This window comes from Sycon ciliatum, chromosome 8 (genome assembly GCF_964019385.1).
Source record: "Sycon ciliatum chromosome 8, ocSycCili1.1, whole genome shotgun sequence".
NCBI classification, from domain to species: Eukaryota; Metazoa; Porifera; class Calcarea; order Leucosolenida; family Sycettidae; genus Sycon; species Sycon ciliatum.
Genome location: NC_088650.1, coordinates 14,026,241 through 14,052,243, shown reverse-complemented (window position 1 = coordinate 14,052,243; position 26,003 = coordinate 14,026,241). Strand labels below are relative to the sequence as shown.

The 26,003-nt window shown below is 48.0% G+C and overlaps 1 protein-coding gene across 3 annotated transcripts in view; it reads left to right on the top strand.

Annotated features, from left to right (window-relative positions):
• The window catches only part of LOC135823764 (mucin-5AC-like), a 39,557-nt gene that overhangs the window by 1,681 nt on the left and 11,873 nt on the right, over positions 1-26,003 (top strand). The window contains exons 2-23 of one of the 3 annotated variants that reach the window (XM_065336607.1): positions 1,066-1,177; positions 4,018-4,068; positions 4,818-5,267; positions 5,909-6,012; positions 6,900-7,104; positions 8,263-8,386; positions 8,932-9,021; positions 9,554-9,647; positions 10,459-10,662; positions 12,933-13,061; positions 13,812-13,907; positions 14,946-15,081; positions 16,466-16,512; positions 16,904-17,056; positions 17,933-17,991; positions 18,525-18,653; positions 19,301-19,346; positions 19,774-19,795; positions 23,496-23,557; positions 24,300-24,440; positions 24,690-24,758; positions 25,807-25,857. In XM_065336607.1, the coding sequence (XP_065192679.1) occupies positions 1,066-1,177; positions 4,018-4,068; positions 4,818-5,267; positions 5,909-6,012; positions 6,900-7,104; positions 8,263-8,386; positions 8,932-9,021; positions 9,554-9,647; positions 10,459-10,662; positions 12,933-13,061; positions 13,812-13,907; positions 14,946-15,081; positions 16,466-16,512; positions 16,904-17,056; positions 17,933-17,991; positions 18,525-18,653; positions 19,301-19,346; positions 19,774-19,795; positions 23,496-23,557; positions 24,300-24,440; positions 24,690-24,758; positions 25,807-25,857 (2,574 nt within the window). Of the gene's footprint in view, positions 1-1,065; positions 1,178-4,017; positions 4,069-4,817; positions 5,268-5,908; positions 6,013-6,899; positions 7,105-8,262; positions 8,387-8,931; positions 9,022-9,553; positions 9,648-10,458; positions 10,663-12,932; positions 13,062-13,811; positions 13,908-14,945; positions 15,082-16,465; positions 16,513-16,903; positions 17,057-17,932; positions 17,992-18,524; positions 18,654-19,300; positions 19,347-19,770; positions 19,796-23,495; positions 23,558-24,299; positions 24,441-24,689; positions 24,759-25,806; positions 25,858-26,003 lie in introns of all 3 variants that reach the window. The other 2 variants (XM_065336606.1, XM_065336608.1) reach the window with 2 other exon arrangements.

Here is a 26,003-nt window from a genome sequence, read left to right as displayed (position 1 = left end):
AGCTATCAGTATCTTACAAAAAATGACCTGCACTGCATTCACGGATGCACCATGTTTGCACATTTTTGCCAGTTTATTGGCCTTTTTCAAGGATCGGGACGTTATATCCTCCAATAAGGAATGTTGACATGATTTGTTGATGTGTTAGTACCAGGAGGTGGTTAGTAGTGCTTCTTTGGGTGAAAACTTTAAAACATAGAAATGAGACCTCCAGATAGGGGGGTCGACTTATAACCGGGGTCGACTTACAACCGGTAAAATACGGTACGTATTAACGAACCGGCTGGTGGAGTGATCATCTAACGAAAGATTTCGTAAACGAAAATTTGTACTTGTACAGTACAGAGACGAAGTGAAATGCTGCAGTTCCCTTCGTGAGAAAAATGCAGTAGATGAGAGTGCAGTTCCAGTACTGTGCCTGTACGAACGAGGGAAGATAGGGTGTACTACAACATGCTATTTTCGGTGAAACTTACTTTAATTTCGGTAGAGAAACCAGGCACCTAAATTTAGACGGCACTATAAAAGTAGTCAACGGCACTGTAAAAGTAGTCAACGGCACTATAAAGTAGATTATGCACTGTGTGTGAAGGGAATGCTGGTCACCTAGTTTTACATTACACGTGGAACCTGCCAGGTCCCTTACACCGAAATTTGACTACGCCTAACATTGCACTTTGTACAGTGCTGTTTCGAATCCAGACTTTACTATGCTCTTTTGTTTGGATCAGGCAGGCACGGTGGGTTGGTCAAAGACCATGATTGAGATACGAGAGGTACCTGGTTCAAGTCCTGCCTGGGAGCGGTTTTTCCAGCCGTGCTGCTACCCACAGTCAACTGGGAACTTGTGGCCAGGCACAAGGGGTATATGGATGCAGCTAATGGGGTCCTTTTCGGCACTTGTGCCAGTGGTTGTGAAACTTATCCACTCACCCCCACCGTTAGGCGCTGCATCTGCCGCTAGGGTTTATCGGGTGTTAGCGGCCGTCGTGAGTTCCCTTCGGGAACGGACACGATAATTTACTTTTTTTGTTTTTTTGTTTTGTTTGGATGGCCGTGCTGCAGATCTTGAAGGCCATTGATCGCGAAGAGAATGCCTTGCTTGAGAGCCCGACGGGCAGCGGCAAGAGTCTTGCTCTGCTCTGCTCCACGCTGTCATGGCAACGCAAGGCACGCGGTGAGTCACACACCGTCCGAGCACTGTTGCCATGTCGGACATGTGCAATGACGATCCCATGGCAACAGCATATACATTCGTAATGCAGTGATACAGTCAGACCTCGCTTAACCGCACACATCCGTTTTCCACAAAAAATATATCCGGATAGGCGAGGGAACCCATATTCGAACATACGTACATGTACTGTATGTATGCATGGCCTATGCTGTAAATCTGTAACCAACGGTTTTCTTCCGGATGGCGAGGGATCCGGATAAAAGAGGACCGGATAAGCGAGGTCTGACTGTAACCCAATCAAGTCATCAACGTATATTTCACGAACTGCTTCAGACCCTGAGACGATAGTGTTGACTGTGCATATTATAAGAACCACTGTTGTAAATGGTTTTCTCGGCGAGCCGGCGATCATGAAATAAAATTAAGGGAAAAACAAGCATCAGGCTCTTCAGAACCAACATCCTCAACGCTCTTTCGCTAGTACAGTAAAACCTGTCAAGGCGACCACTCGGATAAGGCGCCCACCTGTCCTAGAAGACCACTGCAACCAGGACCAACCCATGCTATTTCCAGTCAATTGACCCTGGACAAGGCGACCACCTGGCGACAGAGACCACATTTTGAAGGTCCCTTGAGCGGTCGTGTTAGACAGGTTTCACTGTACTTCTCCTCAGGTGGAGTACAGGCAGAAAGAAACTAACCAAGCACTATGAGTTGTAAGCAGCAGTGATGTGATATCAATAGCGCAAGGAAAATTAGCCATGAACAACACAGTAGGATGCATTTTAACCGCATGCAGAAGTAGTTTAGTTTTTTTTTCCCCTGTTTGTTTGTCCCTTAGTTGTCTATCGTTGTCACCGTGTATCGCACTCTTGTGTGGCGTCTTCGCACTTGCACCTGTTTGTCATTCCTCTATGTGTGCATGAGGTTGTGCTTTAATACCGTGCTGTTTTGGGCTACTCTTCTTTGCGCTGTTGTCATCACATCTTTACTGTTTAAAACTCATTGTGTAGTGCTTGGTCAGTTTCTTTTTGCCTGTATTCCACCTGATGAGAAGGCAATGGAAGTAGTAGTGGAACAGCTTCCAGGGTGTTGGTTGTTATGAGCCTGAAGCTTGTTCTCTTCTTGAGTTTTGCTGTAAATGGAAAGTTAATCTCTCTTTGAGATTGCTGGCGCTGATTGGCAGTTAGTTGTAGAACGCCAGTACCGTCTGTCAGTGTCGTGCAATGTTATCGCGTGAGCTGATTGTCAAGTAACTGGTGGTGTTAAAGGGGAAGTTAAGGCAAAAATTAAAATTTCACCAGTTGTAGTCTTCGGGGTGCTGAGTCGAATGGTCTTGGTCCGAGGAAGCTGAGACGCTCCCTTCCTACTTGAATCCCAATCGAACTCGCGCACTTCCACCGAAACTGGGTGACTGCGCCCTACGAGATGGGGATTTGTATGCAAAATGTCACTAAAAGCGCCATTTCGTTCTTATAAAAGCACGGATGACCGCGATTGGCCCATATGTTGTAGTCTTTTGGACGCTGAGTCGACTGGTGTTGGTCCGAAAAGGCTGCGATGCAGCGTTCCGCCTTTATTCCCAATCGAACATGGTTGAACAAACGGTCACGTGCTCCTGCGTACGCCAGTCACCTGGTCACCGTGCCTGCAGGGTACAACTTACTAGCCTGTTTGACCTTTTTTGGGTGCAGTCCTGTCACTCGAGTTGAACTCGAGTTGAACCTTGGTGTGAAAGTTGTCACCTGCTGGCGTGGTGACCAGGTGATTTGGGCACCCAGGAGCACGTGACCACTTGTTCAACCATGTTCGATTGGGAATAAAGGAGGAACGCTGCATCGCAGCCTTTTCGGACCAAAACCAGTCGACTCAGCGTCCAAAAGACTACAACATATGGGCCAATCGCGGTCATCCGTGCTTTTATAAGAACAAAATGGCGCTTTTAGTGACATTTTGCATACAAATCCCCATCTCGTAGGGCGCAGTCACCCAGTTTCGGTGGAAGTGCGCGAGTTCGATTGGGATTCAAGTAGGAAGGGAGCGTCTCAGCTTCCTCGGACCAAGACCATTCGACTCAGCACCCCGAAGACTACAACTGGTGAAATTTTAATTTTTGCCTTAACCCTTTATGTACGGTGTGTACGTGAATCGATCCCATATGATCGATTCATGATCGATCCGTAAAACCTTCGTAACTCCATCATTTCTTGTCCGAATTCAGCAATCGAAGGGTCTATTTGGTAGCGGAAACTCCAATCTTCCCAATGCAACAATCGCCGAAGAGCTACGATGTACGAACCCAGAGATATCGCGCGCCGTATTCTTGTCTCGGCAAATTCAACATTTTCATCGATCTCTTTGCCATTTTAGGGGGAAATCCCTTTTCGTGTGCTCTTTGACCAACCCAGCACATGAATAGTGACGTAGTTGGCTGAAGTTTGAATCGCCTCGAAAAGATTTGAGCATTCTGCGATAGAGGAGAGTGGAATGGCGTTGATGGGGAAATTTGCTCGCATATTGGGCTTGGAGACGACTTTGCTGTGTTTCTGCGCCTGATTTGTGGCAGCTAGTTGATGGAGCCTGGTATCCTGGCGTTGCTTTCGCCAGGAGCTTTCCAAAGAGCCCAAGATGGTGGAAATGGAGCGAAGGAGGCCAAAGCTATACCCCTGTTGAAGGTGAAAATTGTGCTGAAAATTCAAATTCTGCTTCATTCTGTGCTGGAAATCAGTACATAAAGGGTTAACTTCCCCTTTAATAGGCATTATAGCGTAACTTGTAGTTCCATGGTCCTTTTTGTCGCTGTAAATTAATCTCTCTTTCTCTGGTCTTGCTGCTTTCAGAGACGGTGGCGCAGAGGGTCATGGAAGCCAGACAAGAGATGGAGCAGGCCGGTGAGTTATTCTCTTTACATGCTCCGTCCGTCACTTTTCTGTAGGTGACTTCTAGTCCTTCGTGTAGTTTGCTCTGTTACTCGATTTGTGCATCTTGTTGATTGATGGGCTAGGAAATTTGGTTCGCTGTGTCACCAATAGCTGTAGGGATTGGAAATGATGACCTCAAGTAAGACTGGATGGTAATAGTTTCACATAAGAATGACACTATTGGATCAACTCTTTAGTAGCCTTTGTATATTAGGGTGTATGACTAGCCCGTCAAATCGCATGCTGACTAGCCCCTCATTTCGCATCCTGACCATCCCCGCGAATCTAATGCTGACCAGCCCCTCATATCGCATACTGGGGTAATCTTCTTGACCAGCAATGCACGCAACCCCCAGGGACTAGTGCAGTCACTAGCAGCGGATGTGTCACCCTACTGCGAGGGAGATCACTTCACACGTAACACGTACAAAGGTCCATACGCAACTGGATCCAAGTCTCGGTGTTATTATGGCAGTGGTATAGCACGTTCAAGCCCTAGTGACATGCTGGACAATGTCCAACAAGACATTTTTGACATTACTCGGTGCTGTACGAGGCCGCCAGACGAGCAAGAAGGCACAGAGCAGAGAAAACAAACAAACACACGAAGCGCCGACAGCAGAACAAAATTTCCGCTGATCACCAGTTTGTGTGAATGACGGTGTTGACATGACTGCAGTGCGTTGCCCTTCACATTGCCTTCCTGTGTTTGCCGATAGGTGATTGCTATTGTACGTGCCACCGCACCGGGGTACCTGTGCAACCACCGACAAGGACATCGCTGCCGCCAACACCGTCTCTAGCTCTCGGCCCCGGCGGCCATGACGCCGCTCTGTTGCCGACACCGTCTCTAGCTCCCAGCCTCGGTGGCCATGACGCCGCTCTGTTGCCGACGCCGACGGTTGTGCCGGGCGCTACACCCCAGTCTGGCCTTGGTGCTCCAATCGGGCCTCTTCCGGTCGGGAGTTCGGCCATCGACTTGACGGGTGCTTCGTCGCGGGCTGGACCAGTCCAGACATTCGGTCATCCCACGCCAGCTGCCGTGTCGACGGCAATGGCAGCACGTTCTGGCGGTGGGTTTGCAGCAGGTTCGACTCCAATTGTGCTGGGTGGCCTGCCATGCATGTCCGTGCCCGTACCAACCTCCAGTGGCAGTGGCGACAGTACAGGTATGGTGTGTGTGTGTGTGTGTGTGTGTGTCTGTGTGTGTGTGTGTGTGTGTGTGTGTGTGCGTGTGCGTGTGTGTGTGCCTCCTCGTGCATTTGCGCGTGCGAGTGTGGTGGGGGCTTCGATGACACATACCGTAGTGACGAGCATTTATGCGCATGTGCCTATACCCGGGCATAAGCACACCCTCACAAATAAGCGCATGGGCTTATACATGAACCTAATGCAATTCTATCGGCGACACACGGACACCACAAAAATATCATGTTCACATAGTTTAATGTGCAGTGCGGTATCGCACTATGTGCATAATTATACAAGGCACCGGTACACTAGCAACTCAAGCGCATGCGCCTATGTGTGAGACTAAACGACCCGCAAAAATGGCAAGTAACGCAAAAACTCACTCATAAGCGCATGGGCCTTTATCTGCGTCACTGCGGTACGTTTGTGGCTGCTTTATCTTATACTTGTCAATAACCATGGTGTGATTGCATTGCTTGTGTTTGGGAATGGATTTGTATCAGATTGCTTTTAAAATATTTCAAGCGGGCGACCAGTTTCAGGCTACCACCTCTGCTGCATTTCGGTGCATGAGTTGTTTCTATGAGGTTGTTCTGTTCTGTTGCTGCGTTCTTGATAGGGAATGGAAAACGGGCATGTGCAGGTGTGGACAGTGATGACTCAGATCCTGATTTCAAGCCAGTGAATAAGAAGCTGAGAGGCTCCATCAACACATACCCCAGGGTAAGACTTTTTGCGTCACCAGCATACTTCTATGCTTGTCACTGTACACACACACACACACACACACACACACACACACACACACACACACACACACACACACACACACACACACACACACACACACACCCTTACACTTACGCATGCCCATCGCTGCATACTTCTATGCTTGTCACTGCACACACACACACACACACACACACACACACACACACACACACACACACACACACACACACACACACACACACACACACACACACACACACACACACGCACACACACACACATACACACACACGCACACACACGCACCCTCACACTTACACTTACGCATGCCCATCGCTGAAGCGATGATAGCGAACAAGCTATGTTAGACGTAGCAACTTGTGCTGGGATTACACCATTCAACGGCTTGCAAGGCTGATAAATTGACCACCACTAAGTTTAGCCTGTTCTACACGGTAACACCACACAGCTGATTAAAGCGGCTTTTTTCTGGCCAGTGAATCCTAATTTTCCATTTTTTTTCACACAAACAAACACACACACACACACTCTCTCTCTCTCTCTCTCTCTCTCTCTCTCTCTCTCTCTCTCTCTCTCTCTCTCTCTCTCTCTCTCTCTCTCTCTCTGTATTAGCAACTTGTGGTATAAATTATTATGCACGTGCTTTCGCCTTCCTCCCTTTCTTGACTGCATAGTTGATAAAGCATCGTGGAATGTGTGTTTGTGTGTTTATGTGTGCACGTGTGTGTGTGTGTGTGTGTGTGTGTGTGTGTGTGTGTGTGTGTGTGTGTGTGTGTGTGAGTGTGTGTGTCTGCATGCATGTGCATGCTAATGTGCCGTTTTTTGTGTCGGTTGGGCACACACCCTGCTAATGCTAGCCTCGTCAACACAGAGGTATCAAGTATGAAGACGATGACCCCACCGGGGATTCATCTTCGTCGCACGTGGACGGCAGTACCATGTCCATTGGGGGCAGTGGCAATACACCGTCGTGGTCCTGTCAGCTGAAGTCTGGTGTTGCCACCCCGGTTACATCCATGCCAGGCGTGGCCGGGGGAGATGTCACTGCCTCCTATGCGCCAAGTAAGTCTCTATTGCCAGGTGTGTACTGTTCAACTGCGGCCTGTTCTTGTGTGGGCTGCAGTTTCCAGTTTGATGGCGTTGTAAATGTCGTCAATGGCTTCTCCAGGTTTGAGGTTTTTAGCAAACTTCTTTAGACGCTGCTGCCGATACAGCATGTGCCCTATCACCCTCTCTCCCCCCCCCCCCCCCCCCCCCCTCCCGTCATCGTTGAAGCTGCTGAGGGTGGCTGCTGTGGCATCTACCGCATTTTCCGGAGTATAGTGCGCACTTTAGATGTGCTATTTTAGGCCCTAAATCGCAGGTGCGCACTATGCTCCGAATATGAAATGCATGTACTTCAATGAAGATTGAAGTGCGCACCCCCAATGAAGATTGGGGGTGCGCGTTATACAAAGGTGCGCACTATACTCCGAAAAATACGGTATTCATTTTGCGTTCACTCGAGTGCCCTACAGCAAAAATGGTTTGTGTGGTGTTGGAGCTACAGAATCATTTAGTCATTGCCAGGCACATGCAGATCGGACGTTTCTATTCTGTTGGCCTAGTCTCCGTCTTTTGCGTGTTTGCGTCCGCTGTAGTTTCAGTGTTGTTTCGACTATCGCACGTATCAATAAATTGCATTTGTAGTACTGTTGAAGCCTGCTCAAGCGACCACTTTTCCTTGCCACCCAATGTGTACCAAGCGTGCACTGGACGCAGCGAATGGGACTTCCGGTGTCTGACCATTTTTTGTCGGGTCTGATCTATTCCCCTCCCACCGCTTTAGGAGCTGCGTCCGCACCTTGATCCTTGAGGGTGGTGGTGTTCCGACGGATGTGGAAAATTATTCTGACTGGCTGGAGCAAACTGTAATTTTTTTATGCGCAAAGGGCAGAGGCGTAGCTCACACGTCTGTGGTGTAGTGATTGTATACCACAGGCAACCTCGTAGCCGCCATTTTGCCTATGTAGTTGCTACGACGACCGTTCCCTGGTGTGGTGATCGGACTAGACTGACTATATACGAGCTACGCGCCGGCGGGGCCACCGCGATAGAGATCACCTTCGTCCGAACACTGCGACAGGCCCCCTGCTCTGGGCGGGTGTTGAAACCAGGTCTCGCCCGTGCATGTTTCATTGACACGCTCGTGTGGCTTTTTTTCGTTTCCCGCTTTCCCAGGCACTCCGGAGCAGGTTCCGTCTTCGGCATCTTCTTCTGGTGCGGCGCAGGTCTGCTTTGCCTGCAAGTGTACCGTGCACGATTACACTACCAGAAAGGCACTGGAGAAGCAAGTCCGAGAAAGGTAAGGCAAAGGCTGTTCTGATGCATCCACTGATGGATAAAGGGAAAAAGTGTGAAGAAAAAAATTGACTGTCACCACCAGGACTCAATTTTGTATTTTAATTTTCTGCTTTTGCTGTGTGATGGTCTAGTTATGCCTGAAGCTCTGAGTGACTGTCATCATCTTTACAACTACATGTACTCGGTCAAAATTTAATGTCTTGAGTTCTGCATTTTATAGTGCATGTTTCTATGAAAACAAATACCCGGATTTCTGCCGGATTTCTTTGCCGACAGTACTTCTGTTGCAGGTGGCTCACGTTGGCAAATATTGTGCATGGCTGGTTTTTCACTGTCGAACATCCACTGCTGCCTGAGGCTTATGTTTAGTCACGCGTGCTTGCGAAAGTGCAGTGCAGTCGCCGTGGCCGAGTTGTGTCGTGTGCAGCTCGTGGTGACATGGTGTGTGTGTGTGTTTGTGTTTGTGCATGTGTGCGCGCATGTGTGTGTGTGTGTGCTTGGGTGCATGTGCGTGTGCTTCTCCGCTCGGCTGTTGGACTTGCGCAGAGTGCCGACTATATTCTACGGGACGCGTACACACAAGCAGGTTGCGCAGATTATCGGCGAGCTCCGCAAGACGGTATTCAACAATGTCAGGTGGGTGAGCAAGGAATGCATTCCACTGCCCAGGCAGCACACGACTGTATTCACCTGCTGTATCTAATGTTACTATGTATTAAAGCAACCAGTGGCCAGCTCTTTCGTTCACAAGACTTGCTGTTAATGGTCAAATTGCGCTCGGCGCAACTGGCTGACCCAGCGACACGGGCAGTACATGCATAAGCTGCGCTATCAGATCTGAGCAAAGTGATCGGCCCATGGCCAGGCAGATGTGTAAGAAAATCATTCCAAAGCCTTTAATGTTGTAACAATCAACGGCTCCTCCAGTGACTGTAACCACTATGAACGTATGATAAAGTCCTTCAGTTTGGACTTAGAATTTTCTTTTTTCTACTGGTGACTGACGGTGTAAATTCATATTTGCTTCAGTTCCCAAACTGATGAACAGCATGCCGTGTTTCCCCGAATAAAAGATGCACTCGATTTTAAGTCGTATGTACGCACTCTTGGTCTCATGCGGTGAGTGACCGGTATCTTTTTTTCTCTCTTTTTTTGCTTCTCTGCATAGGATGACTATATTAGCCAGTCGTGAGCACTATTGCGTGCATCCTGTCGTGTCCAAGTCGGCAAACAAGAGCGAGCTGTGTCGTGAACATGTCAAGGTGAGAGAGAGAGCACAGTGAGTGAATTTTCTACTACATTGTAAGTGTAACTCTTACCAAATGCTCAGTGGTTAGAGCATCGCCGGCCTCAAGCGAAGGTCCCTGGTTTGAGTCCTGGTGGTGACCGTCAGTGTTTTCTTCGGACTTTTTCCCTTTTCCATTCCCTCGCCTAATGGACGAATGAAAATTGTTTTGTTTTGGAAGGGGGCGGGTCTCGTCTTGGGCTTTTGAAATTGTGAACTTGAACGGCTATTGGCCCCCCGCTTGCTTTTGTCTTCTTATTTTTTTTTTTGAAGAATTCATCCCGTCCTTGAAGTAGTTCCTGTGAGTAATGAAATTGAGACTGCATGTACATGGCTATGCTCAGTGTCATCCTATTCCTTGTTCCCGTCGTGTCTTTCTGATACAAGTATATACCACCTGTATAGCTCTTCTCTCTCTCTCTCTCTCTCTCTCTCTCTCTCTCTCTCTCTCTCTCTCTCTCTCTCTCTCTCTCTCTCTCTCTCTCTCTCTCTCTCTCTCTCTCTCTCTCTCTCTCTCTCTCTCTCTCTCTCTCTCTCTCTCTCTCTGTCTCTGTCTCTGTCTCTGTCTCTGTCTCTGTCTCTGTCTCTGTCTCTGTCTCTGTCTCTCTCTGTCTCTGTCTCTGTCTCTCTCTTTCTCTCTCTCTCTCTCTCTCTCTCTCTCTCTCTTTCTCTCTCTCTCTCTTTCTCTCTCTCTCTCTCTCTCTCTCTCTCTCTCTCTCTCTCTCTCTCTCTCTCTCTCTTTCCACGCATTTATGACGCACTGCAACATGGTTCTTTCCTATTGCCAGCGAACCAAGAAGAAGAAAGAGTATTTTAGCGGAGATTCGTCTGACGATTCTCTTGGTGAACTTGAGCCGAGTAGCGGCTTTGGGAGGAAGCGTCCGCGGCGCTTATTCAGAACGAAACACAAGAAAAGCAAAAGGCTGGACACGGGTGAAGGTCGCAGCAAATCGGTCGGCAACGAACAAGAAAACACGAGCGAACCGCAAAAGGTATGCCCTTGCTGGTGTGTTGCTTGATGTTGACTACGGTACCATGGTTACCATCGATGGACGCTCAAAATCACGAGCAAACATTCTGAAAGAGGACGTTTCGTTCACGAATTCTGTTGGTTTTTAGAGCTCAGCAAGGGAACGAAAATCACTAACGGACATTCTGAAAGAGGAATTTTTTTAGTGCGCAGATATGGAGCAAAGGATTGTTGAGTTATCATTTTGAAGGAGGCGTAGCAATGATAATATCATTGCTCTGTTGGTCAGTTGGTGCTGTGCTGTTCATTGCTCAGACGTGAGCAGCAACGTGTGCTGGCCTCATGTATGGGTACTGTCGATGAACGGCGGTGATTATTTGCTCCCACCAAGATTTGTATCCATGCAGCTCAAGCGAGTTCGGATAGATCTATCTCATTTTCTGAAAAGAGTTAGCTTAACAATCATGTTCTTTTCCATAGTGTTGACTGTAACATCGTTCGTGTGCTTCGGATTTTGATAGCGAAGTTCGTTGGCGAAGCCTCCATCATTTCCCCGGGAAAGCGTTGTTGGAAATTCACCTGTTGCAAATGGACTGGCCAGACTATTGGACGCATTAGCCAAAGGTGTATTGTCCTGCAGCTCTTGGTTGCGCGTGGGGAGGAGAGTTTGCTGCTCCACATCTCTCTGACGAACCCCATTCCATCGGTATGCCACTTGCTCCAACTCAAATACAATGCTGTGCTGACGACAGGTTACAAGATCGTCCTCGAGTAGAGTGCCTTGAATGTGCAGTTACGACGCACTCATGTGCGGTGTAGCCTCAGAGGTCTGACCGTCTTCCGTGCCGTGCTACGTGAATCCTGTTCTGAGATGATCTACTGTATGTGCGTGCACAATACTTTGGGTGTTGAAGAACGGAGGCACTCACAGTCGCAGCCTGGACCGTTCCAATTTTTCATGGACTGCAGTCCAGGTGTACGTGTCGTGGAAGTCACCTCATGCATACGGTATACTATGCTTGGTGAAAATCTAGCCTACTTGTTCTTCTGCGTCCAACAGGATTATTCTGTGGGAGCCCTATGCGGGACTGGGAAAATGTAGGTACGACGGGTGAAAGACCAAAAAAGACGAACAGACCTGAAATGTGGGAGAGTAGGAACACTGGAGACGCTCCCTGAACTCGCTGAAGAATCCAGGAAAAGGAACAGCAATAACCGAAAAACGAATGACGCTGTGTTTATACATCTGTAAAAATGATGCGCGAGAAAACGTTTCTCGCCTAGCGCTCGGCCGGGGAGACATTTACCGTCTTGCGTGTATTGCAGTATTTCTGTGGCATGTTGGAAGTATGTGTGTAGGCCATGTGTGTAGGCCATGCTACCAGTGTAGATTACGGAGAGTACTGTAAGTCAGCAAATATTCGACGCATATTTATTTTCGGCTATTTTCGGCCTGTTCACGTTTGGCCAGTTTCAGTGTGACAGTGTATACAGGCGGCAGCAGTACAGGCCGAACATTTGATGCGGCCGAATGGGTTTTTATTGGAATGGGCCGAAAATTTGTGGACTTACAGTACCCAGGATACCAAGTGTGTGCTATGTACAGTGAAACCTGTCTAAGACGACCGACCGCTCAAGGGACCTTCAAAATGTGGTCTCTGTTACCAGGTCGTCTCCTTATCCAGGGTCATATGACTGGAAATACAGTCGTCCCTCTCTAATCCGGCACCTTTTGCAACGGCATTTTCTGCTGGATAAACAATGGTGCTGGATTATCAAATCCTGCCCTCTAACCCGGCCCACGTGTTATCATACATGTTTGTGTCGTACGTCAAAGCGTAGGGATTTTCTGTGTCAAACCAAGTACTTTGTGGAATGCATGTCTATAACATACACTTGGGAATATCCTATGTACTGGCATAGGATATTACCAAGTGTATGTTACATGTGCTGTGTATGTTACAATGGTCCCTGGTAGTCTGCGATGTACAACTGCTGGATTAGAAAATCGAATTATGTACTGTTTGAGTGATTTGTTGCAGAAAATCGCTGCTGGAGGCGGAATTCAAGTGCCGGATTAAAACGTAGAAAATGAACTGAAAAAATCCGTTTTGCCAGAAAGTGTGCTGGTTTGCAAGGGTGCTGGATAAACAAGTGCCGGATTAGAGAGGGACGACTGTGACATCCCTTGGTCCTGGCTGCAGTGGTCGTCTGGGACAGGTGGTCGCCTTATCCGAGTGGTGGACTTGACAGGTTTGACTGTATTGTGTTCTGTGCCTGGCTTGACCTAAGGATGGCGACTGCCGTTTCTACCGCAACATCCATAAGATCAACTCCTTCGAGAATATCGCTTTGTTGGGACTCGACCATGCCTGGGATATTGAGGAGCTGGTGACGTTGGCCAAACAGAAGAAGACACGGGTATGTTGTTTGGAATGTGTTGTTGCACTTGCCTTCCGCTGCCGCCCCCGTGTGTGTTTGTGTCTGTGTCTCTGTGTATGAAAGAGAGAGATTGTGTGTGTATGTGTTTCTGTGTGTCTGTGTGCGAGAGAGAAAGAGAGTGAGAGAGAGAGTGTGTGTGTGTGTGTGTGCGCGCGTGCGTGCGTGTGTGCACTGGCGCTCACCTGAATTACAAGTTCTCACACAGTATTTTGCATTTGCAAATAATGCACAGGCATGTGGCCCGTTACGTATACCGTTAGTGGCAAGCTTGCACACTCTCATAGGAGTATGGAACTAGCTATGGGTCTGGTGTCTTGAGGATTCCTACTGCTGGAATGACAGCTGATGTGCACACATAGAAAGCCAAGGGAGCGCATCCGAGACATTCGCATCTTATTGAATCGCCGTGTCGTGAGGTCACACACACCCTTACTGAGGCTGTACTGTTGGCAACAGGAGCTGCAGTACATGCATTTCTCTCTGTGCATAGTAAGGTGTCTCTTCATGTGCGACATTCGCCATGATATCGCTAGTTCTATATCCGAAAAAGTCGTCTACACTGACGATGATGGCTTTGCATAGACTGATATAATTATTGTACTTGTGTTTCATCTTAATCCTGGGGATTGCATTCTTGGCTACTGACGTATGGTGCTACTCCCTGTTTTGTCCCTATTTCCATCCCTGTTTCTACCCTGTTTCACTGCTCTTGCATGTCTTTTCTGGCAGGCGTGTCCTTACTTTGGTGCTCGAGAGCTGGCTAAGGGTGCGCAGATCATTTTCTGCCCGTACAACTACCTGATCGACCCGCTCATCCGCAAGCAGGTACGTTTGACCGTCTGCGTTGTTTGTATCGTGGCGGCAACACAGTAATACTGGTTGGATCATGTCTCAGTGTTGTGGTGGTGTGTTGCTCTGATTGACCGGTGTCGTGTACAGTCAACTTCGCTAATAACGACTGCGGATATAACGACAATTCCCGAATAACGACAGAATTTCCATGCCCAGAGCAAAGTCCCATCTAACTGTATTGCATAATAATGAGACTTCGGGTATAACGTCACTTCGCGAATAAGGACAATTTTCTGATGCCCGCCGAGTGTCGTTATACGCAAAGTTGACTGAAGATAATCGCGTTTTGTCTGCGTTCTTCTTCCTCCGGAGACGAATAAAACTTCGTGACTTTGATCACCTGTCAGTTCTGGTGAATTGACCTCTGATATATTGAGCAATGGTGACTCCTAGTGAAACTCAACGGTGCCAATTTTTCGTGTACATACTTCAAAGAGATACACTCAAACGCCTCTTATCCGGACGCCTCAGATACGGGCACGTCTCTCTCTACCGGGCACCTTCAGCTTGAGTTCCTATAGCAAAATTGCTTCGAATTTGGGGGTTTTGAATTATTTCCGTATGTGGAAGTGATTATTTTTCACTGCCAACCTATGTAATCCACACATTTTTTTATCAATGGGTTCCTTTTGTATTCCAAACATGAGCAATACGTTCCAAATAAACTTCTTCAAAAATGATAATGATACATGGTAGATGAATTCTCCCGAGATACGTTCTAATCTGAGATATGGGCAGTGCCTGGTCCCAAGGTGCCTGGATAAGAGACGTCCGAGTGTATATCCACTCATTGTCTTGTACCGGTAGTTTTTTTTTTTGTTCCACTGAACTTAATTCCTTGTGCTCAGCATCTCCTTTGATGATATGAATAAACAGTCACGGAGTTTTTCTTTCCGTAAAGCTGGAAGAAGAATACAGTGGGTTGCTAGTGTTTGTTTTTTGCGTTGTCGAGAGGGTTTTCTTGTTGCTGACAGTTGAGAGATCTGTTCACTTCCTGTGCCTTTCCTTCAGATGGACATTGAACTCAGAGGCAATGTGGTGGTGCTGGACGAAGCACACAACATCGAGGACTCGGCCCGCGACGCCGCGAGCGCCGACGTGAAATTTGACGACATCGAGCTGGCGCTGATCAATCTCCGAAAGCTGCGTACGTTGTCTGCAGCTGATGTAATACCTTGTGTGGCAAATGGCAATGGCCTCTTATTGTAAAACTATGTGGCGTATACAGTACTGTACCGGTTATTAGTCGACCGTTATGACCTAAAAACCGAACTAGAAAAGGGCTTTTCCCGTTTGCAACTTTCCCTCAAACTAATGAATGATAGCAAGAGTACATGAAAACCAGAGTGTGCAGCTTGGGGCCTTTTCTGCTATGTGTGTCTGTCACGGCGAAATTCCGTGATTGCATCATATTTGGCGCAGATCTGAGGCGGGAAATGGCGTAGTGCGTACAACTGAGCTGCAGTTGTGCAGAAAGAGACCTGCTTGAATCCTGCTTGTACGCACTACATCACTAAAATGATGTAATCACGGAATTCCGCCGTGACAGCAACCCATCCGAGCTGCACACTCTGGTAGTCATGTGCTATTGTACTCTGGAGGATAGAAAAGGAGGTAGTCGACTTACCACCGGGGTTTAATCACCATTTTAACAGGGCCAATCGAGGCCCCAAGGACGGGTGGTCGACTTGAGACCCCGGTAAGATACGGTAGTTAGGCCGCTTAACAGTTGTGTATTCTCTTGCCAGTGATATCCTGCTGCTCGACTTGTGACCTACCGTATTTCCCCGATTATAAGTTGCAGCCCATTCTCACGTCCGAACCGAATCGTCTCAATGCATTCACATAAGGGGTCGTCGCAAAAGTTTTTTGTCGTCCCTGAAACGAACATGATTCATTTGGGGGGGGGGGGGGAGGGGGTGCGAGCCAAAATCGCAAGTCGACCGACACACTGTACATATGACATGTACATGCATGCGATTTTCGTCGTCCAGCATAGCAAGCTGTGTTCGTTTCAGAGGGAGGGGAGGGGGTCCGAGTACGAAATGAACGATGTTCGTTTCAGGGACGACAGAAAACTTTTGCGATGACCCCTAAGTAAGAAGTCACTTTCGATTGCAAGCCGCACCCCCTTCTTTGCCCTTGAAGTTGAGTGTAAAACGGTACGACTTACAATCGGGGAAATACGGTATGTACAACGTTCCCTCTATTACGGCCACCACTCTAGACCACATATTTCTGGCAATATGACTAGATAATGGCACATAATAGCCACAGCTTGCTGATCAATACGTCTATCCAGGCATACAACTCAGCTGAAGGAGCAATCCAAAGTGTTGCACCAGTGAAATCATCAACGGGTGTTCAAGCAAGGCGGCACACCTTAACATGTTCCACTCGACCCAGACCAAAATCCTCTTGGATTTGAGTTCACGCTGATTTTGGCTACTGATGGACCCCTGTCCAATTGCTGGGTGGAATGTTTGTATGAAATTGTGCATGTGTGCTACTTGTTTCTATGTCCCGTACAGTTGAGAAAAGCATTTTGGCGAGGCACCACCGGCCCCTGGAATCGATGGTAAGTCTATGGCTTTATGGTGTCTGCCCATGACTCGAAAGTGCTACTGCTGAAGTGTGAGTGAGATCTTGGCGATGTCTGCTGCTGGCTATGTAACCGATGAGGGTAACAAAGCATTGGTTGTGTTCGAATCTTTTTGAAGTCAGTGCCATATTTCTTTGTCTCGCTCTTTCATTCTCGTCCTCTCTCTCTCTCTCTCTCTCTCTCTCTCTCTCTCTCTCTCTCTCTCTCTCTCTCTCGCTCTCTCTCTCGCTCTCTCTCGCTCTCTCTCTCGCTCTCTCTCGCTCTCTCTCTCGCTCTCTCTCTCTCTCTCTCTCTCTCTCTCTCTCTCTCTCTCTCTCTCTCTATCTCTCTCGCTCTCTCTCTCTCTCTGTATTTTACCTTTGGTCAGTTGTCCAGTTTGGCTGGCTGGATCAAGTCGATGGAAGGCAATCTGATAAGCAATGAGTTTGAGAAGTATTCCCGTACCTGGACTGGTATCGACATGGTACGGGAGCTGGACAGGAAGTGTGCCATCAACTCTCAAACCCTTTCACTTTATCGGGTGAGTTTGCTCATTATTATGTTTTATGAAATGGTTGTGTGTGAACATATCTTGCCATTACGGTGGAACTCCAATATAAAGCACACTGGATATGATGTACTGTGCGAAATGGTAACGTTTTTGAGGTCCTTGCATTCTATGATACAAGTCATTTGACCTTGGATATGCACAGTGTTTTGGCTACAAAGTACAGATTTTACAGCCCTTGGAAGTATGTTATGCTGAGATTCTCTGTACAGTCAACTTCGCTTATAACGACACTCGGCGGGGCCTCAGAAAAGTGTCCTTATTCGCGAAGTGTCGTTATACCCAAAGTCTCATTATATGTGTCACAGTTGGATGGGACTTTGCTTTGGGCATGAAAATTATGTCGTTATTCGCGAATTGTCGTTATATCCGCAGTCGTTATTAGCGAAGTTGACTGTATGTGGTGCTGTATCTGCTCTAGGGTGTTAGTGGTTCCAATTTTCGTTATTTTCACTCGTGAGCAGGAAGCTGGCAATGTGCGTTGCTGGGATATTGTACACACGTACCTCAGCTATCCGAACACCCCAGCTGCGGGCGCTTGGTCTACCATGCCTAGCTTGTAATTGGCTATAGACATACCCACGGTAAAACCTGCCCTAACCGCACGCCCTTTGTGCAGCGGAAACTGTCCTGATATGACGGGTTTCCGCTTAATCCAGGATGTATGTTCGATTCATAGCATGTCGGTGCATGAAACATTGTCCGGTCAATGCAGGATTCCGCTTGGTACAGGGTCCAGCAACCACAGGTTTTTGCTGTTTTTGGTCATGTCACTTGCTGTACGTTGACATTTCTATCTGCGTCTGTGTTACCTCGATGCTGCTCCCGCTTGCTGCTTGGACTGTTCAGACTCACTACGCTGAAGCACAGAAGCATCTTGCCGAGCAACGTAACATGGCCACGCAGGGGTAAGTGACCAGGGAGCAGTCATTGTCTGTGTGATCACACTTTGAGTGTGTGGAGTGGTGCTGTTACCCAGGCTGTCATCACACGCAGGCAATTCGTTCAGTGTGTAGTGGCACTGTTGCCCAGCCCACGGTCACATGCAAGCAGTGCGTTCAGGGTGGAGTGGTGTTGTTGCCCAGGTCGTGACCACACGCAAGCAATGTGTTGCAATATTTCCAATACAGCCCACTGCAGTTGTACAATGTACTACATTTTTAGCGTGGTATGTTGTCACAGAGCTGAAGGTACTACAGTAATCCGACTTGGGCATTGTACAGGTTTTTGGGTATGTGTGCGCATGCAGGGGTGTGCACGGGTGTGTGCGCGAACCCTGTGATATTTCTGTGGATGTAGTGTTTGGAGGTGCAGAGTAGTTTTTGGAAATGCAACTCGGCAGCCTCTTCATTCATGCTCCAAAGTTTGCGGCGCAGTTCCTTATTCTCCCTCCTCTCTCTCTCTGTCTCTCCTTGTTTGCTATTTGTTGTTTCATGTGTAGAGATCCACGTGATGCGAATGATCTGGACGATGAGATGATGCTTGGGCCCACCGCAGCCCTGTTTGACACTCTCTTCATGGTTCTCAGCTTTCTACTGGACAACAATGCCAGGCATGCCATCGACTATCGGTATGTGATATTGATAGTGAGGTGCGCGCTGCAGATCGTGTCCTGGATGAATTCTCTGGGGGCAAGGGGTTGGGATACGTTGTGTTGGCTAGTGCAGGTCGAGTCATGAGGTTGTACGACCTCCAGAGGCAGGGAAATTGCTATTGTATAGTTTGTATGGGAAATTGCTATTGTATAATTTGTATTATCCGCCGCATACTGTATGCAACGACATGTGGCAGCTACTAAGTATCTGCTGCAAGTACCGTAGAATCCCACCAGAGTGACAACCACTTGGGGCCCCTCCGTGGGTTGGGGCGGATGGGAGATCACTCCACGGTTCTCTTCAATGCAATCCTGGACGGGTCACGCCGTACTCGTACAGTGTAGATACTGCACGACGGGCAGACTTTAGTATGGATCTCGGTATGCACGAAACACTGATCCCAGTGGACCCATGTCCATGCGTGCATGGCACACAGGCAAGGTTGGATAGTTACAGTTTCATTTTGCTAATCGTCCGGAAACGTGTCATAGCAGTTACGTGCACCGGGAATGCGTGCTTGTGACGGAGGTGTGAAGCTGTGCAATAAAGCAAGTTAGTTTTGCGTGACCATCTTCTACCTGTAATTTAGGTCTGTCTTGTCTGCCTGTCTGTCTGTCTTCAGAATTAATATCGAGAAAGTAAGGGGAAGACCCAAGCCGGTTGTCAATGTGAGTGAAGGATTTCTCTCTTCTATCTGTACTGATTGCTGCGTTTGTGTGCCATGAGCAAGCAAAGATATGGTGTAATATCATGCAGACTGGCCGGATTACGTCACACCCCTGTATCATGTATGAACAGGACAAGGGGAAGTGAGCTAACTTACATGACTATTGTATTAGTAGCTGGAAATCAATTTCACGCCACTGTTTGGAGTGGTCAACGCAATTTGAAAACGTCTTGTGGCTGCCTGATTTCATACTAGACTGCTCAGTACCCACTCCTCAACTGAAGTATACTACTAGATATTCATGACTGGTGAACGCTTACACGGGTATTCGTTTTGTCTGTGTTATTATAACTTATTGTATGTCCATGCGTGTGCGTGCACGTGTGTTCCTGTCTCATGTCCGCCCTGGACATCCGGATTTCCAGCAGAGGGGTTTTATACGTCGACCTCGTGAGTTTTCATCCGTTGCTTTTTGATTGTGACAATTCTGCTCTGAATCTGGAATAACATGAAGCACTACTGTTGCACCTTGCTCTTGTGTCGGATTTCCTTGCACTGTGCTGTAAAAGCTCAGTTTAATGGCCCACCATGTGCCGTAACGACCAAGACTTTGTAGCTTAGGTAGCTAGGTGAAGTTCTCTATATCTGATATGGAATGACCAGGAAAAGTCATGAAGGGTTCTCGAATTTTTCTCAGTGTTTGATGCTAGCAACTTAGTAGTAAAAAATGTATGTAGGGTCTGTGGTACTTTATAGGGTATTCACACGACGTGTAAATGCACGTTGACACGTTTGTTCAAAAGTGGACAAGCCACCCAGCGGATTCGCACAAGACTTTGCCAATCTTGCACGCGTCACCCGACCCTAGCGGGGAGTCGTAAAGTAGCGGTATTTTACGACTCCCTGATCCACGTGACCTCGTGGGCGGTGACCTCGTGGCCACGTGGTGGGTGGTGCGGGGAAAGAATTGAAAAAATGTTCGATCTCAGAATGTTGAGGAAATGCAGCTAGATAGACGTAGCAGCTAGATTGATTCGCCGGAAGTAGGTTAATAATCTCTCGGTTTGTTTGGAGAATGGCAGCTTCAAGTATGTTGGCTCTGCTCGCAATGCAGTCGCAAAGTGACAGCCATGGTCGTAGGGGATCTATTGCGGCCAAATTTCTTGCAACACGAAAACGAGGGCACTCAAAGGATATTCTCCCAGATCGAAGGCATCCCATCCCGCAAGGAAGTCTTATGTTGTGTCCCCGGCTGAGTCTTTATTGCTGCACAATGAGTTTGACGCTTCGCGTCGTGGTAGTCGATTTTGGACTGCACATCCTCAAGGTGAAAATGAAGGCACTTGGGAAATCGAGGTGAATGGAAGCTGGTCTCGTCTGGGGATGTTGTGTCCTGACGTGGAGGAGAGTAGATTTTTTCAGCGCTACCGTGTCAACAAACCCACATTCAACAACATAGTCAAGAAGCTGGGAGATGTATTGGAGAAGCAGGATACCAACATGCGTCAGTCTATCTGTGCACGGAAACGCCTTGCCATTTTCCTACACTGGATGGCACAGGGCAATGAGTTCCATCAGTTGGCGACGGAATATCGAGTGGGAACGTCAACAGTTCACAATATTGTTCATGAAATTCTGCCTCGCATCTGCAGGATGGCATGTGGTGAGATCGTGCTCCCCACTTCTCCGGAGTCATTGCGGACTACAATGAAAGGGTTTGAAAACCTATCTGGTCTCCCTGGATGTGCCGGGGCTATCGACGGCACATTCATGCATATCTCCAAGCCAATCTTCTTCGGCAATGTGTATTTCTGCTATAAGCAATACCCTGCTTGTTACTTGTTTTGACATGCGTCAAAAGTGCTGGTCTCATCACCTACATTAATACTGGACTTCCTGGCCTATAATAACAGTGCACTGAAGGAGAAAATAAAGAGTGGAGAGTGGTTGTTGGGTGTGACAACACCAGTGCATGGAGTGCAAGTATCTCCATATATTGTTGGAGATGCTGCATTTGCTTTTTCCAAAAAACTCATGAAGTGCTATGCTACTCCTCCCCAGCAGCAAAGTGAGGCGCAGCGCCGGTTCAACCACTGCTTGATCCGTACAAGGAGAGTGGTGGAGAACGCCTTTGGGCGGCTCAAAGCACACACACACACACACACACACACACACACACACACCACACACACACACACACACACACACTCACACACACACACACACCACACACACACACACCACACACACACACACACACACACACACACACACACACACACACACACACACACACACACACACACACCACACACACACACACCACACACACACACACACACAACACACATACACACACCACACACACACACACACACACCACACACACACACCACACACACACACACCACACACACACACACACACACACACCACACACCACACACACACACACACACACACACACACACACACACACACACACACACCACACACACACACACACACACACACACACACCACACACACACACACCACACACACACACACACACACACACACACACACACCACACACACACACACACACACCACACACACACACACACACACACCACACACACGCACACACACACCACACACACACACCACACACACACACACACACACACACACACACACACACACACACACACACACACACACACACACACACACACACACAACTGCAACAGTACAAGCTATATTTTTTGCATTAACGCTGCCATGAATGCAGCATTGGTCTGTTGCAATGTCTGCGAGTGCCGTTGCTGTCCCTGCTCCAAGGCAGTCATGACCTTCACGTCCTCGCAGCGGCGTTCATCTTCAGCCCTATCCTTCTCCGTATCCCGCTTGTCGAGGTACTCAGCCCACTGCGTCTGCATCTTCGAGTCATGTTCAAACTGCCGGGCTTGGAGCTCGAGATTAATTTCTCGTAATTCGCGCAAAAAGGCGACCTGGCTCTGCGCTTTGCGGGTCGTCCCTGTTGCTGCCGGTGACTTTGCTGCTACTCTGCGCTGAGGGGTGTCCAGTTGCTCTGTGGCAACACTCGATGTCGCCACAGCCGCAGCACACTGTGGGCTGTCACCATTTGCATCCGTATCTGGGGAAAGCCCCGGAGTCACCGGTGGCACATTGCTGATGTCAGAATTGGCATCAGAAGAAATGCTACCACTGTTGCCGCTGGTGGCGCCAAACAGAATGTCATCCAGGTGACCATCGGCTGGCATCTGTTCTCCCGAGTGTGGCCGGGCCTGTGGCAACATCGGCCGTTTGGCAGGGTGAGCTGAGAATGGCAAGGGCGGTTGTGAAGACTGTGACACACGTTCTGATGGCGACGGGCCTCCATCTGCCACAACAACAAGAGATGGGTGGTTCTCCCCCACAGCTATCTCCTTGCACGCTCTAGGGCCCCAGGTGGGATGACCCTTGAAGCATTTGTGATACGTTCGGAAATTGCTCCACTAGTAGTGTGCAGCCTCAAGGTCCACGCTCTCGTCCTCATCAGCATCGTTGCTGGAACCAGTCTTTTTCTTAAAATGTTTTTTATGCAACTCTCCGCCTTTCGCTTTCGTACTGTCCACTTTGTAGAGGATTTGCACCTCGCTGTATCGTTCTGTTGACCCTATATCGGAGAGGTAGGAGTTGAGCTCCTTCGTCACTGCAGCAACTTTCAAGGATTTGGTCCGCATTTTCTTATCGTTGGTGATCAGCATTTCGGACCAGAGTTCAAGGAACCTCTTTTCAGCATCCTTGGAAAATACACACTTCGGCATGATCGCTGAATCCGTCTCACTCAACACTTCACAAAGCAAAAACAGTTCCTGAACATCAACACTTCAGCAAAGACAGTTCCTGAAACAACAGTTGAAGGAAAACCACGGCCACTTTCATTGGTTTTGCTTGTGTGCAAAGCACAAACGTGGGCCAAGGGCCACGCTCACGTTCAAAAAGATTTTGCTCACGTTTTGGTCAGACAAGTATATCCCTATGGAAACAGCGTGATACACGTGCATTTGCTCGTCGTGTGAATCCCCTATTACGCTGGAGGTTCCTGGTGTGGTGTGTTGAGCGTATCTACTATGATGTGCCGCTCGGTCTGTCCGATGCAGGTGAAGATGATGCTGAGTTTTGGTCTCTGACGCTACACTTCTGGTGCCTAAACCCAGCAGTCGTAAGTGTTTGTCTTTGCATTCTGTTCATGTGCTTTCTCAGCTCGTTTCGTTAGTTCCGTATACTGTAAAACATGTAATTTTAGGTGCATTAAAATGTCGGTGCCACAGACCTACCAGGTTTCAAGTGTAATTTAGAATTAGGTGACCAGCATTCCCTTCACATACAGTGCATACTCTAGTGCCTTTTAGGTGCAATTTAAATTTAGGTGCCTGGTTTCTCTACCGAAATCACTGAAATTAAAGTTACACCGAAAATTACGTGTTTTACAGTACTGGTATTGAAGGTCTAGATGTGTGCAATGTCTATACTGTCAGTCAACAAATATTCGGCGCATATTTATCTTCGGCTATTTTCGGTCGGGGGATTTTGGGTCTAATTTTTTTGCGGCCTAATTTTTGTTTTGCAAGGTTCAATGTGACAGTGTGTACGGGAAGCAGCAGTATAGGCCGAAAATTGTAATGCGATCGAAATGTGTTTTAGGCTCACTTTTAGCAACTCCAACCAGCCCGTACATGAAAAAAGAATGTGCAAGGCCCATTTTAAATTTTTTGTTGCAAATTATTTCGGCAGAAGTAGGATCAAGTGCCTAGGTAGGTCTTTCCGCACTTGTCACGTAGATATCTGACACGGTGTCAGCTCCTTTGGTCCTAAAGTTCAGCGTTGTCTCCGCCATCCTTATACCTCTGTGCTGCCCCGTTTGCGTTTGTTTGCTCTGTTGTTTTATTTTCCTTTCCCTGCAGTGCTTCAAAGAGATCGACAATGCAGCCCGTACCATCGTTCTCACTTCCGGAACGTTAGCTCCAATCGATTCATTCTCATCCGAACTCGGCGTCATGTTCAAGATTGCCATGGAAGGCAACCATGTGGTGCCCAAAGATCAGGTTTGTTTCATGCTTGTGCCGGTTTCTTTTCCGGCATGCCTTGCTTGGTTTTGATCCATAGAGGATGGTGGTGTTTCTACGGATGCGGGAAACTCAGCCTTCAGCCGAGTCTCTCGCGAACCATGAATTGTTTTGCCTGCTTTTTCTTTTCGAATGTCACCTTTGTAGTCGTTATGCACGTTGCGGTTGCTTGTGTTCATATTCTAACGTACATGTACATGCATTTCCCTTTGCTCTATCCCTGTACAGGTGTGGGTGCAGACCTTAGGAGCTGGTCCTAACCATGTCAAGCTGAATGCCGCCTATAAGTTTGTGGAGGTAGGTACTCTAATTTCAGAAATTTTAGGCGCTCAAAAATTGTCGGCATGGAGCAAAAGGCCAGGTTAGGTGAACAAAAATTTTCGGTACAGAGAAGCAGTTCCCTATTGGATTATACGTGTTATTGTTTGTTCGGTTATTGAAGTTTTAGGTATGAAACAGATGCACCGAAAGTACTGAAAATAGAAGTACACCGAAAATTTGTGAAATTACAGTACACTCGTGTGTATGCAAGCCGAATCCCAAATCCGGGACACAGAGATACAGAGGACATACAGTTGCGCTCACTGAAATCCGACCCAGTGTGTGTAAAGCTGGCGCCCTCAACTTCCACGGCTCTTGACGCCCTGGAAGTGGCACGAATGCGGCTGGACGTACACATGTACACGCACAATGATGTAATCGGAACTGATCCAGGGCACCAGCTTTGCACTTTGGGTTGGTTTTCAGTGAGCGCAACTACAGTGCTGGCAACTGAAATCCGACCCCTGGGCGGTGCGTTCACATTCTAGCGGTCTCTATTCCGTAGTGTTACAATCCTGTGTTGGGTCTTTGCGATGTGAGCGCACCGCTCAGGGGTAGGATTTCAGTTGCCAGCACTGTACATGTACGCTGTATCTCTTCCATTGCGCTACATCTCAGAGTTCGTTTTCTTGCTCATAGTGCTTAAAATGCCTGTAGTGGCAGAGCTTTTCATACAAGAACGGGAACCACCTGAAGACGAGTTCGGCTGCAACTTACAGTTTCATGCACGGGACAATCATCAGACAGCAGCCTCTTACTCGCATGTACTGGTCAATGAAATCCGATCAAGCGAATGAATGTCACACCGGGTACCGGGCAGCCCTAGATCTGCGAACACTGAGATGTGACCTGGCGCAGGGCGCAAACTTGATTCATGCAACCAGCTAGCTCCACACAGCTCAGTTCCGGCACTCAATCCCTGCCTGTTCAACATTCCAGGCCTAAGTCCGGATCTGATGTGGTATGTTGTGATGAATCCAGTTCATTTTATGTTTTGTTTTCCTGTTTTCTGTGCATGTTCCAGACTCTCGAGTTTCAGGATGAGCTTGGTATGGTCATCATGCAAATCTGTCAGGTATGGTCAGTGTGTGTGTGTGTGTGTGTGTGTGTGTGTGTGTGTGTGTGTGTGTGTGTGTGTGTGTGTGTGTGTGTGTGTGTGTGTGTGTGTGTGTGTGTGTGTTCGTGTATGCGCACGTCCACTTGCGTGTAGGCACATCCACA